Genomic DNA, 15937 nt, shown 5'->3' with positions numbered 1-15937 from the left:
GAGTATTCAAATAGACAGAGGAGGAAATTGTATTTGTTTAACTGAATGGGTTGTAAATGGTTTATCAGCAAGTTTCTCACGTCCGCAAACAGAAGGGCTATCTATTACTGTTTGTGTCAGTTCCTTGTCGGTGTCAAATGTTGTTTTTTAACCAAGATAAACATCTCTGCCATTGTTCCAAATGAAACAGAGCACCTACTCTCTCCCACATAATCCTTGCTGAGGTATTTAAACCCCAGAGCAAGAGGGAGTGCTGTTCTTTTTTACTGAGATGCCCAACTAGGCTGGGTGTTCATGATGTGGATTCTCATGATCTTGCTGGCAAGTATTACATTGCATACTCTCGTGTGCATCTGTAGCAATGTCTGTCCAAAGAAGTGTGTGTGTGATAGTGCAAAGTCAGTGCAGTGTTTCAGGTTGCAGTCTTTTCCCACTGGAATCACTAAAGATGTGAGGAAACTAAACCTGGGATACAACCACATCAAGCAACTAAAGGTAAGAGTGGAATTGCTTATTTGATAATAACCATTGATAATCAGTGACATTGGTAACAATAGATTCACGATCAAACCATTTTCAGACCTTTCATCTTAGCAATCTTGCAATTAATCCTTAGAAATCAGTTTGATTTAAGCACTACTGAGTGATGATTTACTTCTGATTAATAGCATATTGTTTGTATAATGGTACACATTAGTTAATATCTTCTCCTGATATGTTTGTCTTTTCCAGGGTAGAGACATATCTGGCCTGACAGAGCTGGAGGAAGTGATAATTTCATCCTGTGGAGTGGAGGTGGTGGAGGCCAATGCTCTCAGGGCTCAGGGGCTACTAAGAAGCCTGGATCTACAGAAGAATAAACTGCATCAGATCCCCCGTGGTCTCCCACCCAGCCTGGAGACCCTCAACGTGGGCCACAACAGGATCACAGGCCTCCAGGAGTCTGTCTTTGAGGGGCTGAAGAAACTACGCCTGCTTGATCTTCAGAACAACCAGATCACCAACCTGCGTTCCAACACCCTCTCCACCCTGAAGAAGTTGGAGTGCCTTTACCTGGATGGAAATCAAATTGAGACTGTTCAAGGTGCTCTGAGACTCCCCCAACTGAATCTGTTGAGCTTGGGGAACAACAAGATCCCCTGTTTTCCCTCATCCTTTTTCACACCACTACAGTCCTTGACGACACTGCGTTTACCAGGGAACCTCCTATCAAGAGTCCCACTCGATCTCCCTCACGCCCTGTCCTACCTGAACTTGGACAGGAACCAAATACGAGCACTGAGAAACCGCGAGATGGGCCAACTCCGCAACCTCACGTCTCTGTCTGCGTCCTACAATAGGTTGGTTTCTGTGGATGGTGGCCTTCGCTTGCCCAACCTCACAGTGCTGGAACTGCCAGGAAACCAGCTGAGGGTGCTGCCCAGTAGACTGAGCCCCAAACTGGAAAAACTGGACTGCAGACAGAACTCCATTCAGGAAGTCACCTTCCAGCACCTGTCTGGAATGAAACAGCTGAAGCATCTCTTCCTAGAGAATAACACCATCTGGAACTTTGAAGCTAATGCTCTGAGGAACAGCGTTCACATAACCAACCTGGCTCTGGAACAGAATCTCCTCTCCTCTATTCCAGACGGGTATGTATTTCATCCCTTTGATATGGTGCTTTATTAGCATGTTTTAGACTAACATTTGGGATCATATTGATGAATTCATGACATGCATTATAGATGTGTTGTACATTCAATTGAGTATTACTCATTTGTACAATAATCTTTGTACAATACATCGGTAGAATAGCGGCCTAACCACATTGTAGATCTTTGGTTAATCATATTTGAGTATAAAACCACAAGATGATAGATAAACACATCTTAATTGTAGATCCATGTGACTCCTTTGGCCTTTTGGTAAGAGCAGACACCACTGTCCACTGTTCTGTTAACATGTCTCTCTGGCAGGCTTCCAGAGAGTCTGATCCGCCTGGACTTGAAAGGGAACCGCATTGAGGCCGTCCAGGGGCATGAGCTGAGATCCCTGAAGCGCCTGCAGGTGTTGAACTTGAGGAGAAACAAGCTGACCTCCCTCCCCCAGATCACCCTGGATCTGCTTCCACGGCTGAGGACCGTCTACCTAGATGGGAACCCCTGGAACTGCAGCTGTGAGCTCCTGGGGGTCAAGAGGACCCTGCTGGCCAGGAGGGTGGAGATCCCTAAAGAGCTGTGTAACGAGCATGTGAGTGCGCCGGGGGACAGCTGGAGAGCGTACCTGATGGCCCAGGACAGATGTGAGGAGTACTTCATGGAAACCGCCCCTGAGGACCAAGTGGAGCAGACAGACACTGAGGAGTATTATGACTATGATTCGTAGATGGAGAAAATAAATGTAGCAGGGGAATTTCATGTTTAGCTGAACATACTGGGTATTTTGAATGTTTTAACATTTTACTGTAGTTTGCCAATTAATACTAAGGAAGTTACCTTTAGCTGTGTAGTCAATAGAAAAACATTAAACTACTGTATTAACAAACAGCTATTGCAATATACATTGGTAAATAGGTATATGTAGAATATACCTTAAATACCTAATGTATAATAACATAATAATAAATAAACAAGTTTCATTACAGTTTTCATTTACTTGGCACAAACAGTTGCAAATAATCTGCTATAGGATAAGCCATGTAATTACTTTTGTGTGTGTTTGGTTTGTTCTGAATTTAATTGGCATCTTAGTTGATACTATAAAAAAGTGTTATGCACACTTTGCAAAAACAATAGACAAATAAATACTAGCTACAGATAATTAACGACTTGCACTTCTAGGGTGCTTGACCTGCACGGTTTCCAACCGGTTTAAACCTAACCCTAACCTTAAGCCTAACTTTAACCACACTGCTAGCCTTATTCCTAACTCTAACCTTAAATTAAGCACAAACAGCAAATGTTTTGTTTTCATGTTTGTTAATGAATGTTTACAATATAGCCAATTGTGACATTGTAGACGTGGTAACTAGTGGACACCTCTAGGTTCTGACAAAAAGAACAACCAGAGTATCTCGGCATGCGTTTGAGGGGACGGGCGGACGGGAAGTGGGGTGGTGGCGGAAGTGGATGCTGAGTTTGAATCCAGTAGCGCTTCGAGCAAATTTGGTGAAGACGAATGTTCTGCATGGACAACAGTAGTATCAACAACTAGAACAAAAAATGACATTTTCAAAAATGGCAGTGGATAATGCGTGTGAATGATAATGAATCTCTTCTTATTGGGATAAGTTTGTTGAGTAAGGATGCATATGTGGGAAACCCATTTGAGGGGTTGAAGATTGTGAAGCAAGGGCTTGGAAAAGTGGAGTCTGTCAGTGACCAGGAGTGGTCTTATTAATTGTATTTCTGAAGAACAGGGGACGATTGCAGTGGGCCTCAAGAGAATCCAGACAACAGGAGTGTTGTGTTTTGAATTTGAGTAGAGCACCTGTCAAAGGAGTCATCTCGGGGGCGATGAAGATCATTCCTGGTGTGGTTGGTGCCCTGCGTCTGACCCACTGGAAGAAAGTGAAGAAAGTCCGTCGGTCCTGTTGTTTTTTGATAAAGAGCAAATACCTACGCATGTGAAGCTTGGTTATGTAAGATAGGCTGTAAGAGCTTTCGTCTCCAAACCACTGCAGTGTAAGAATTGTAAAGGATTTGGCCATGTTTCAAGTGTATGCAGACAAAACAGTATACTGAAGAAAATGTGTGTAGAAGTACGGCAGTGTTGCAATTGTGGTGGGGATCATGATCCTGAGTTACTGGAGTGCCCTTTAAGGGCGAAGGAGAATGAGGTGGCAAAAGCTAGAGCGGTCAATCAAATCTCCTATGCGGAGGCGATTAAAATAATTGAGTGACTAGTGATGCTAGCAAATATATGGTAGTGGATACACCACAGCCTGTAGTAAATGTTTGCTGCCAGACAAAAGATTACTGTGTGTTAAAAATGTGGATTTTGTTGCGTTCATTAACACATTTAGAAACTGTACAGCACAAGTCTCAAAGAAGTCTATGAAACTGGACATTATTGTGGATGCGGCAGAAAAGTTTGGGGGATTTAAGGATTTTACATCTGAAGACTTGCAAGGGCTACTGGCGCCAGAAGACCCGCCCTACCAGATTCGCCTTGAGCCTGTGTAGGTGTAACAGATTTAGCTTCCGTCCCTCTCCTCGCCCCGAAACAGGGACCTTCTGCACACAACACCGGCCCCCCACGAAACATCATTACCTATCGTTCCATAAAAGATACAACTACTTCAAAGTCTCAGAGCAAGTGACGTGATTGATTGTAACTCTATAAGCGCGCACCCGGCTAACTAGCTAGCCATTTCACACCGGTTACACAGGGATCCGATCTGCTTTATTTTTTAACAAAAAGGTTGTTTGATTTATTGTATTTTTGTTGGTAATTTGGTCAGTTTGGGGGGATCCTGTTTCCATCCCGCATAATAGGTGGCGGGATGCACATTAAATTGTGTGATCGACCCTGGGTTTATAAGCGCGGATATCGACTCTGCCGCTTGAGCATGTTTTGCGGCACAGTCGATAGCGCACTGGACTTCGGGCTAGAAGGTCGAGGGATCGAGACCTGCTCTCTGCCTGTCTCATTTACATAGAAGAAAAAAACAACCTACGTAGATCTCGCGTGATTTCATATTTGCTGAATCGTCCAATCAGTGAGCTACGTGTATCCTTCGGGTTCAGAGGGTAAAGGTTGTATGAAGATGGCAGCCGTGTAAACTGTGGCGTTGGCAGTCAACTAAATGGCTCACAGGAGTAGATTAGTGTGCATCCATATTTAGACTTGAAATGCAGAGCTCGATAGATACCTGGTAATTATTCAATTTCGAGATTTTGTCGAGGAGGGCGGCATAATGGCAATAGTGTACGAGTTCGTGTGGCAGGTTCTGCATGTCCTTCTCCACATTCATAGAACGCTTATCACTTGGTTCCGAATCCGACTTCGGAATTGGAATGGGCGACTGTGGTCACGAGCCTTAACAGCGCTTATTGTGCCGATGGCTCTCTCGTTTCCTAACCAAAAAAATATTGTCCCAGCACCCGGTAAACGCGTTGGTCGTCGGTATCGCTGGGGGGCGGATGGGAAATCTCTGGAGAAGCTGCCTGACCATATCGGTTTATTGATAGCGGAAGAGGATCCACGGTACACAGATATAGCCAACCTTGTGGTGTGGTGCATGGCAGTCGGCATATCTTATGTCAGTGTGTACGATAATTACGGTAAGATAATTTAAATTCTTCGTTATTTTATTTATATTAAATGACACCAGGAAGTGTTGCTAAATACAGCACCACCAGACAGTCACGTGCGCTGCAGTGCAGACCCTTGCCAGCCAGCCATATTTAGATTGGCTTGTAATCAGCGATTGTTGAATTGTTGTTTCCTATTCATGGTACTTTGTTAGTTGCCTTGGATAACTGTTACCTAGCTATCTATTATCAATTCTGATAGTCAAATAGCTTTACCTAGCCTTCCATAATTTGTGCCATATCTGCTTAGGCCTCAAGTACCTTGTTGCTATTATAAACAGGTTACCCATATAATTACAGCAGTACAATTTAATGTTTTGTTATTACCAGTAAATAAAATAATGTTTTGTCATACTGTTGTATATGGTCTGATCTACAACGGTTGTCGGCCAATCAGCATTCAGGGTTCCAACCACCAAGTTTATAAATTCTTTGGGCCCTGCCCTCATTCCCAAATGGCATGTCTTGTCGTTAAAGAAAGCCCTGGAGTTTATTTTCTAGCACACTATCAACTGTAACAATGTTGTATAGCTAGATAAGAGAATATGATTTCAACTAGTGGAGTTTCTGCTCTCAATAGGCTTTCAAGATTTGACCTGTGGCATTTTCACCTATTCTCTGAGCCTAGAGGGAATTGGCTTAACTGAAGGTTACACACACACACAGTATTTCTGTTCTTGCTTCCCGAGTGGTGCAGCGGTCTAAGGCACTGCATCTCAGTGCAAGAGGTGTCACTACAGTCCCTGGTTCGAATCCAGGCTGGATCACATCCGGCTGTAATTGGGAGTCCCATAGGGCAGCGCTCAATTGGCCCAGCGTCGTCCGGGTTTGACCGGTGTAGGTCATCATGGTAAATAAGAATTTGTTCTTAACTAGTGAAATAAAATTCACCACAGCAACTCTTACTGGGTCATGCTAGTTTGAACATATTGTTTACACCTTGAGTGCTTTCTCAGTGGTGTGGTTCCTCAATGTCTGCTGACTTGTGTCATCAGTCTCTCACAGCCAAATCTGGCACATGATTCATTATTCCCCTCTAATTACTATACTTATTATAATATTATGTTAGTAAGGTTGCAAATCTCCTTGTTTTTTGTCTTTCAGTTAAGTTTGGATGTGCCCAATGTTCCTAACCCCCAGTGAGAGGTTGAAACTCCCCCCTCCTCCCAACAGATAACATTTCCATTTTCGTTGGTCATGGCTAGAAGGGATCCAGCCTTTGTGAAATTAATGTCAAAAGTAGATTTTCTTTTATTTATTTTAGCAAACCTTTACCTAATTATCCTAACCTGTTATGTTAATTCTCCTAAACTGCTGCATAAGTTCTCCTAACCTGCTACAAAAAGTAAAATCTGACATTAATTTGACTAAAGATGGACCCCTTCTAGCCATGACCCTTTTGGTTCCCAGGTGTCTTTAGGAGGAACAACTCAAGGCTGATCGATGAGATCCTGAAGCAGCAGCAGGAGCTCCTAGATCTAGAAGGCTCCAAGCAGCTCTGTGTGGAGTTCCTTAACAATGGTACTGACAAACAGGACCAACAAGGTGAGACACTTGAACACTGAACAGCAGGGGCTGTATATGCATCTCAGATTAGGAGTGCTGGTCTAAAGCGGCACTCCACAAAAACAATAAAAAGGTTGCTACCAGTGGTGGTGTAGATCAGAATGTTTGTTCAAGGGAATATTCTGAATCAACTGAGCAGTAGGATTCATATAGGCCTAATATAAGCTACATCCATCAATTTAATGATCTATTTTTCTGGTGCGCTGAAATTAGGAGCACCAGTGCTACCAATAAAACATATTCATTTAGAGCCCCGAGTGCCAGAGCAAAAACTAAAATGTCCACCCCTTTCGGTCCCCGGGACCTTAAATCAGCACTCCTACACCTACTCAAAGCTTGATACATACGGCCCCTCAACAGACATCTGCAACAATGGGACATGCCCTGTGGTTTCTCTGCTATTTCTCGTCCTTACTCCTGTAATATGCCATAATCGGGTTAAACCAGAAGAACTAGATGGGCTACAACCAAGAAGAGAAAAGGCATTCAGAATTCTGCCACATGTAGTATGAATAATCAATTCAATTCTATTGGATACTAAATAATATATGAAACCCTTTAGGGCAATTTAGATTGCAAGGCTTAATTGGAGTAATATTCACAATTCATCACTTATTGAATGAATTTTGAAACGGATTACGAAAATTATAGTTAACTGTATTTTTAGATGGATTCCAATTACACCGGCTTGAAAGCATGATTGCATCATCTGTGGCATTTGTTTATTGAAGAGCATGAGGACTGCAGCCAGCCTGTATTGACTGATTAAGATCTATTCTATTGTGTAGTCTTACTGGCCGTCTGCTGTTGGCAACTACATTATCTCTTGAGCAAGTCAATCTGTTATTACACACGGTCTCACACACACACAGACCGTATAGAGTAGTAAAGGAACATAACCAAGAATAATTCTCCAAGGAATTCTTGTTTTTCCTGTTCATAGAAACTATAATTCACTGGTATAACTTACAAATTATAGGATCTCTATGTTCTCTTGTTATTCAATTGTTTTGTAACCCATAAATGTCATATTACTATGCAACGCCGTTTGGGTCTTTGCATGTCAAAGATACAGTCTTTGAATGTCAAAGATACACGTCATATAACACTTTATCGTGTCAAATAAGCTTGTTGACCAATCAAGATCTGAATATGACTGCACGTCACGTAATAATTTAGAACATTCATGCATATTTTTTTTACATAGTTATGACACATTGATTACACTATCACTCGTATTTCATACGTCACAACGATTCACCTGTTTCGTATCGTATGACGCTGGTATAGTTGTCTCGTGCACCTTCTGCTGCCACACGTGCGCAGACACACTTCCCCAAGCGCTGGACACTGCTGGTCATAAAAAAAGCTAGCTAGCTGATGGATGCAAACAATGGTCTTTTCCAAAAACATAACAAAATGACAATCTGTTTCAGTTAGCTAGCTCACAATAGCTACTATCTAGGCTAGTTGTCATCTAAAATACCCATAATAAATAAGACAGTTCTTATATGCTGACCAGACCGCTCACGCATGTTGATTTTTGTCCGTCCACTCCAGATGCGCTCAAGACACGCAGGTTGAAATATCAAAATGAACTGTGAAATGACAGGTCGAAAAGCATTAAACATTTATGGCAATTTAGCTATCTAGCTCATTTGTCCTGGGTTATAAACATTGAGTTGTTATTTTACCTGAAATGCACAAGGTCCTCTACTCCAACAATTAATCCACAGACCAAAGGGTAAACGGAGTTAGTTTCTAGTAATCTCTCCTCCAGGCTTCTTCTTCTTTGGACTTTATACGTCGATTGCTAACCAACTTTAAGGTGCATTACCACAGTTCATAATTCAATCACCCACATGGGTATATGCTCCTTAAAACCAATGAGAAGATGGCACGTGGGTATATGCTCCTGAAAACCAGTTAGATGTTATTGCGAGGGCTTGTGCTTCTAGTTCCAACCGTGCAGCCATATCTAACAATTCCACAACAAATACCTAATACACACATCTAAGTAAAGTGATGAAATAAGAATATATAAATATATGGATGAGCAATGTCAGTGAGCATAGGCTAAGATGCAATAGATAGTATAGAATACAGTATTTACATATGAGATGAGTAATGCAATCTATGTAAACATTTATTAAAGTGACTAGTGTTACATTTATTAAAGTGGGCAATGATTTCAAGTCTCTCTGTGCTAGTGACGATTGTTCAACAATCCACTATAATTGAGAATTTCAATAAGCATTTTTCTACGGCTGGCCATGCTTTCCACCTGGCTACCCCTACCCCGATCAACAGCACTGCACCCCCCCACAGCAACTCGCCCAAGCCTTCCCCATTTCTCCTTCTCCCAAATCCAGTCAGCTGATGTTCTGATAAAGCTGCAAAATCTGGACCCCTACAAATCAGCCGGGCCGAAATTGTTGCCACCCCTATTACTAGCCTGTTCAACCTCTCTTTCGTGTCGTCTGAGATTCCCAAAGATTGGAAAGCAGCTGCGCTCATCCCCTTCTTCAAAGGGGGGGGGCACTCTTGACCCAAACTGCTACAGACCCATGTTTATATTACACTGTCTTTCTAAGGTCTTTGAATGCCAAGTCAACAAACAGATTACCGACCATTTCGAATCCCACCATACCTTCTCCGCTATGAAATCAGGTTTCAGAGCTGGTCATGGGTGCACCTCAGCCACGGTGAAGGTCCTAAACGATATCTTAACCGCCATCGATAAAAAACAATACTGTGCAGCCGTATTCATTGACCTGGCCAAGGCTTTCGACTCTGTCAATCACCACATCCTCATCGGCAGAATCGACAGCCTTGGTTTCTCAAATGATTGCCTCGCCTGGTTCACCAACTACTTCTCTGATAGAGTTCAGTGTGTCAAATCGGAGGGTCTGTTGTCCGGGCCTCTGGCAGTCTCTATTGGGGTGCCACAGGGTTCAATTCTTGGACCAACTCTCTTCTCTGTATACATGTCGCTCTTGCTGCTGGTGATTCTCTGATCCACCTCTACGCAGACGACACCATTCTGTATACTTCTGGCCCCTCCTTGGACACTGTTACAACCCTCCAGGCGAGTTTCAATGCCATACAACTCTCCTTCCGTGGCCTCCAATTGCTCTTAAATACAAGTAAAACTAAATGCATGATCTTCAACCGATCGTTGCCTGCACCTGCCGGCCTGTCCAACATCACTACTCTGGACGGCTCTGTTTTAGACTATGGACAACTACAAATACCTAGGTGTCTGGTTAGACTGTAAACTCTCCTTCCAGACCCACATCAAACATCTCCAATCCAAAGTTAAATCTAGAACTGGCTTCCTATTTCGCAACAAAGCATCCTTCACTCATGCTGCCAAACATACCCTTTTAAAACTGACCATCCTACCAATCCTCGACTTCGGCGATGTCATTTACAAAATAGCCTCCAATACCCTACTCAATAAATTGGATGCAGTCTATCACAGTGCCATCTGTTTTGTCACCAAAGCCCCATGAACTACCCAACACTGCGACCTGTACGCTCTCTTTGGCTGGCCCTCACTTCATACTCGTCGCCAAACCCACTGGCATTAGGTCATCTACAAGACCCTGCTAGATAAAGTCTCCGCCTTATCTCAGCTCACTGGTCACCATAGCAGCACCCACCTGTAGCACGAGCTCCAGCAGGTATATCTCTCTGGTCACCCCCAAAACCAATTCTTTCTTTGGCCGCCTCTCCTTCCAGTTCTCTGCTGCCAATGACTGGAACGAACTACAAACATCTCTGAAACTGGAAACACTTATCTCCCTCACTAGCTTTAAGCACCAACTTTCAGAGCAGCTCACAGATACTGCACCTGTACATTGCCCATCTATAATTTAACCCAAACAACTACCCCTTTCCCTACTGTATTTATTTATTTTGCTCCTTTGCACCCCATTATTTCTATCTCTACTTTGCACATTCTTCCACTGTAAATCAACCATTCCAGTGTTTTACTTGCTATATTGTATTTACTTCTCCACCATGGCCTCTTTTTGCCAGGTCGCAATTGTAAATGAGAACTTGTTCTCAACTTGCCTACCTGGTTAAATAAAGGTGAGGTAGAAGCTGTTTTTCACTCTCTCGGTCCCAGCTTTGATGCACCTGTTCTGGCCTTACCTATGGATTGTGGATCAATGACATTGGGTATCAGTCTACTCAGTGACACCCAGAGAACATTTGCGTTGTAGCTCTTATTGTGGGAATCTGAATTGAGCTACATTTATTGTATCAGTCATCCTACTATGTGTATTGAACACGCTTCCAGAGGAAAAACAATACAACATGGTTGTTTTGGAGTCTGATAACTCAGAGGAGGACATTGTGAGGGAACCGCTTTAGCAGTCTACTGAGTAGACTGCTAAAGCTAGCTAGCTACCGCCGAAGTTGCTAATAGAATCTGTATCAAAGATATTCGCAAGCATTTTTGATCCTGATCTTTATTTCAAATGCTCACACAAACGTTTTCCTATTTGGTTGAACACATAATGCCTTATTACCATAATGCCTTATTACCCACGCGGTATTGTAAACACATCGTTCGTGGCCGGTGTGTGCTTGCTTGCAGACTTTATTTTTTGTACAGCTTTGACACTGCTACTGATCGTAGTGGTGGAGCTTGGCTTGCTCATGCAAATTCAGCACACACAACTTTCTATAATAGAATTGTTTTATTTGACATGTCAAATAGTGTTATTTGACGTGCATAGTTTGACACCCAAAGACCCAAGCGGCGTTCCATATATTATAACAGCAGGCATTCCCACCCACTAACCTTCAGTCAAACTGCCACCTGACACGTTTACCATTGATTGTTATGATTAGTGTGTGTGTGCGTGCCTGAGTACCGGTATGTGTGTTTGTGGGGCGCATTATGACTGTATTCCTCTGTTTCCACAGTGCTGTCGTGCCAGTCTGTATTGAAGGTGCTGTCTCCAGACGACGGGAAGCTGAGGATCGTGCAGGCAGCACAGCAGCTGTGTCGAGCTGTGGAGCAGAGGGAAAACACATCCAAAGACATCAATGTCACTGTGTTGGACTCCCTACTCAGAGGTGAGGAGGCCCCAAGATCAGCAGGAGGACATGCCGTTGGTTCTTACTGGTCTTTAGTGTATTGTTATTCGTTGACTGGGACCTTTTATTTAATTGCTTAATCGTCAGGATAACACCCATAGACATTCTCTTGATCATAACAGTAGTTATCATAGACTGTAAATCATCTGATATTAATCTGTGCTGCACTATTACAAGCTGGAGTACAGTAAGTGAAGCTTAGCTCACCAGCTCTCCTTTGGCATGATGTTCAGAGTAGCAATTTCACTCGATTTGAAGCTCAGGAATGATGGAGGACAGAAATTGGGTGAAGGTTAAGGAGCCCCGTGTTAGAGCAGCTCCAACAGTGTTTGATCAAAAGATGAAGCACTCTGAGCCAGAGCTCCTCTCTCAATGTGGGTTTTTTGACCTGAGCCCTCTGCCCGCCCAGGCTCTGCCCATCGTTAGCCCCTGGCTAAGACTGATCACCCTCACTAGCTGTAAATCACATCACCATTACTTTAGTGGAACACTCACAAATCAAAGCTCTTGTAGAAGGTGATGGATGAGACCAAAGGCAGAAATGTGAACAAACTGATGAGAAAGATGGTCTCCAGACAGAATATAAACTACAGAGGATAGCAGAGTTCACTTCAGTGCAGTTGAGTTGAATCCAATCAAATCCAGTGTAGTGTACAGTGAAGTTATTGTGTGTTTACTTCTCTGGGCCAGTGAGAGCAGCTGTTCATCAGCACAGTCAGTGTCTATGGGGCTTGGCAAGCTGCTGCTGCAGCACTCTAACCCCCCTTAAAAAAAAAAAAGAGGCATTTCAGATGGTTCTCTTAATCTTTTCCACAGTCCTTATGCAAACTAGCCTCTGAAATGCTCTAAACGATGCACTCTGAAATTTCCAGTGATTGGTTGTTCCATTGCTCTGTCTGTATGTGCAGAGACGAAGAGTACACCAGATCCAGACCTGGTTCTGAAGTTCGGCCCAGTAGAAAGCACCCTGGGATTCCTGCCCTGGCACATCAGACTGACAGAGTTCATGTGAGTATTGTACAGTGTCTGTCTGTGTGCACACGTTCGATAAGGCTGCCTCACTCGTGTGGAAGACTGCTGGGATAGCCGCTGCTCTGAAGAGCTGGACACGAATGACAATGAGGTTCCTTTCTTATTCCTCATAACCACTCTGTGTGTGTGACAGAGAGGGAGAGTTTGTGTGTGCGTGCCTTTGCTTTGCCTCCTGGGTAGAATTGATATCGGCCTTTTGTGCTTATCTGTGCAGATTAACTGGTAAACCTGCCTGCTGCCTAATTTGTCTCCTGTCTTGACAGATTGACAAGGCTTTTTAAAACGCTGCTGTGAATCCAGTATAAATCGCAGTGCTGTTTTAATGGAAACGGAGAGGAAATTATGCAGTTCAGCCTTCATAAGATGCGACGTTGACAGATGATGCATCACTAACAATTGCAGAAATCCTATTTCTGGACATTAGCTATGTTTCCATTAACTGTTCCAGTGATTTAAAATAACAACAATAAAAATAGAAAATCGACAATTGCTTGCTAGGCTACGTTTCCATTTCACTATTTTGTGTTGATAAAGATGGCTGGATGTGAAGGCATCATTCCGGGGGAAAAAACCGAGTGAATAAAAATGTAGTGGTTGAAGTGTTTCCTTAACCCATGTAGGCAAATTGTGTATTAATAAGTTGGTGACCTTCTGTATGCTCTCCCACCTATCTGTTTGATGTCTCAGGTAGGCATATAGCCCACGAAAGCCAGCATGTAGACGATAGAATGTAATAATTGACTAATATTTACTGGGCATTGCTTTTGTCGAGTAAACCTGGATCAATGGAAACCTGACTATAAATGTATCGTTATTTGGCGGTCGTGAAGTTCAGTCAGACTGGCCCACATTATTGAATGTGGGTCTTTACAAAGCAACATTTATTTTTCACTAAGACTTTATTTGCAACGTGAGAGAGGACTCTTCTTTGTATCTGTCACACAGCACACAGGCTCCATTTTGAAGTTGTCAATTTTCTTCTACTATTTCCACTTTCCATTTTCTAAATGTACATTTTTAAAACCCTTTTATTTAACTAGGCAAATCAGTTAAGAGCATTCTTATCTACAATGACCGCCTAGGAACAGTGAGTTAACGGCCTTGTTCAGGGGGGGAACGATCGATTTTTCTTACCTTGTCAGCTCAGGGATTCGATCTAGCAACCTTTCGCATACTGGCCCAACGCTCTAACAACTAGACTACCTGCCGCCCAAAAAGTCAGTTAACAAACTGAAAGGGTGCGTACTGCCACCTACAGTTATGGAATGTTTGCGCACAAGTTTAAATCATTGGCTGAGCCCTTCTGATGACCTGGATGGAATTATGTGAACCTTCCTTAACCTGTAGGAAGTCCCACCCAGTTGAGGACATTCGCTATTTTGAAGTAGTCAACGGCCCTACCCATGCTTAAACAGGCTTTTGGGCACTAGAGTCCTAATCATTGTCAATGATTTGCAAGGACATTTTGGGCCTTGACCGCCATTAAACACTAGATGGCCATATAGTGCTGTAACTGCTTTAGACATTAACTCAAGCAGCAGCTTTTGGGAATCACAGGAGATTTTTTTTCTAAGCAGCAATAAAGTACATAATTGTATTTGGAGTACGCCTTTTAACTAATGCAACATGGTGACATTTCTGTTAATCACTTATTGCTTGGTATCTATTTTACCAACATTATTTTATATTCATTGGTTTTACTCTACTGCCCATAGCTACTGCCATCTGAGGTAGGCTAGAAGTGCATCTCTCTAACATCCTCCCTCTCTCCTGCAGCTCCTTACCCTCCCATGTTGGCGTCTCCTATGAGGACTTATTCAGCGCCTTGCAGCGCTACGCCTCCTGTGAGCAGCGGCTGGGAAAGTGAGTGATTGGCCCCGCCCCTCCAGAGGAAGGGGAAAGACAAGGGTGTGGGGTAGGGGTCCGCCCTAGCCCCTCTTCCTCCTGGGTTTCTGTTTGCAGTACAGGCACTAGAGAACAAGCAGCCAGCCAGAGAGCGTACTGCCACATCACATCTCACCTCCACCCCCACTCACTACTTGGACTCACTACTCAGACTCACTGCTCCTCCGCAACGTGAAAGTGTCACCAGGCTGCCTCCGTGAGGCATGCTGGGTAGTACGGACCCTGACAAGGTAAAGGCACGCACTGAACATCAGCGGGCTTGGAAGAGATCGGCCAATGCCCCCGCATCAGCTGTATTAACGAGGAACCAACATTACCTGAAGGACATTGTTAGCCGTATGGTGTAAATCTAGTGTTGCTTTGCTTCTCTCTCGCTCTCTCTCTGTTTGCTGTAGAACCTGTTGTGCCCCTGAGGTATGAATGAGGATAATGGATCAAGCTCTCTGCTGCTTTGGAAGGGAGCGGTGTGTTGTGAGGAATGTGCCAGGCAGAAAGTTTAATGCTAAACAACAACATTGCTCTTCAGGTCTCTCCATCTCTGTAAAGGACTGCATGGAGGACCTTGGAGCTTTTCTGGAAATTATACTTCATATAAGTGTGCTTCAAATGTAGCGCTTAATCAATATGGTATGGGAGGATGTGGAACGAGAGCTCTGTGATACGTGACTATACTCTGCATGTTAAGGACGTCTGACTACATGGTTGTGCTGTGTCTTCATTCAGAGTTACTATTGGTGGACTGTGTGTGTCTGCTTTTGTACATGTGTGAAACTCAGCCAGCAAGTTACACAAAATACAATCTTTGCAATCAATCAGGATGAAAAATAAATCAGTTGACTGTATACAATTTCCCCCATGACCAACACTATTTTATTTGGTGTTGAATTACTAGGTTCTCAGCCCGTTCTCCATAATATTAAGATTTCTGCATGTTGAGCCCCTTAATCCTCAATGCTGCTGTCTGTTGTTGTTAATCCATGTGAAGATTGACTAACTCTTGTATTAAAGTGTTTTGCTATTTC

General features: G+C 43.3%; 2 protein-coding genes across 2 annotated transcripts; both read left to right on the top strand.

Annotated features, from left to right (window-relative positions):
• The first annotated feature begins 250 nt into the window (after positions 1-250).
• On the top strand, positions 251-2617 carry LOC123991610 (nephrocan-like). The gene is made up of 3 exons (XM_046293236.1): positions 251-495; positions 733-1634; positions 1959-2617. Exons 1-3 carry the CDS (start codon positions 295-297, stop codon positions 2365-2367), a joined length of 1512 nt encoding a protein of 503 aa, XP_046149192.1. The 5' UTR covers positions 251-294; the 3' UTR covers positions 2368-2617.
• A 2070-nt stretch (positions 2618-4687) lies between these two features.
• LOC123990735 (dehydrodolichyl diphosphate synthase complex subunit nus1-like) lies at positions 4688-15937 on the top strand. Its single transcript, XM_046291555.1, has 5 exons — positions 4688-5267; positions 6708-6842; positions 11805-11957; positions 12887-12986; positions 14787-15937. The coding sequence occupies exons 1-5, from the start codon at positions 4901-4903 to the stop codon at positions 14875-14877; spliced, it is 846 nt and encodes a 281-aa protein (XP_046147511.1). The 5' UTR covers positions 4688-4900; the 3' UTR covers positions 14878-15937.

This window comes from Oncorhynchus gorbuscha, linkage group LG12, assembly GCF_021184085.1.
Source record: "Oncorhynchus gorbuscha isolate QuinsamMale2020 ecotype Even-year linkage group LG12, OgorEven_v1.0, whole genome shotgun sequence".
Classification (NCBI taxonomy): Eukaryota; Metazoa; Chordata; class Actinopteri; order Salmoniformes; family Salmonidae; genus Oncorhynchus; species Oncorhynchus gorbuscha.
This window is presented reverse-complemented; position numbering and strand designations above follow the sequence as displayed.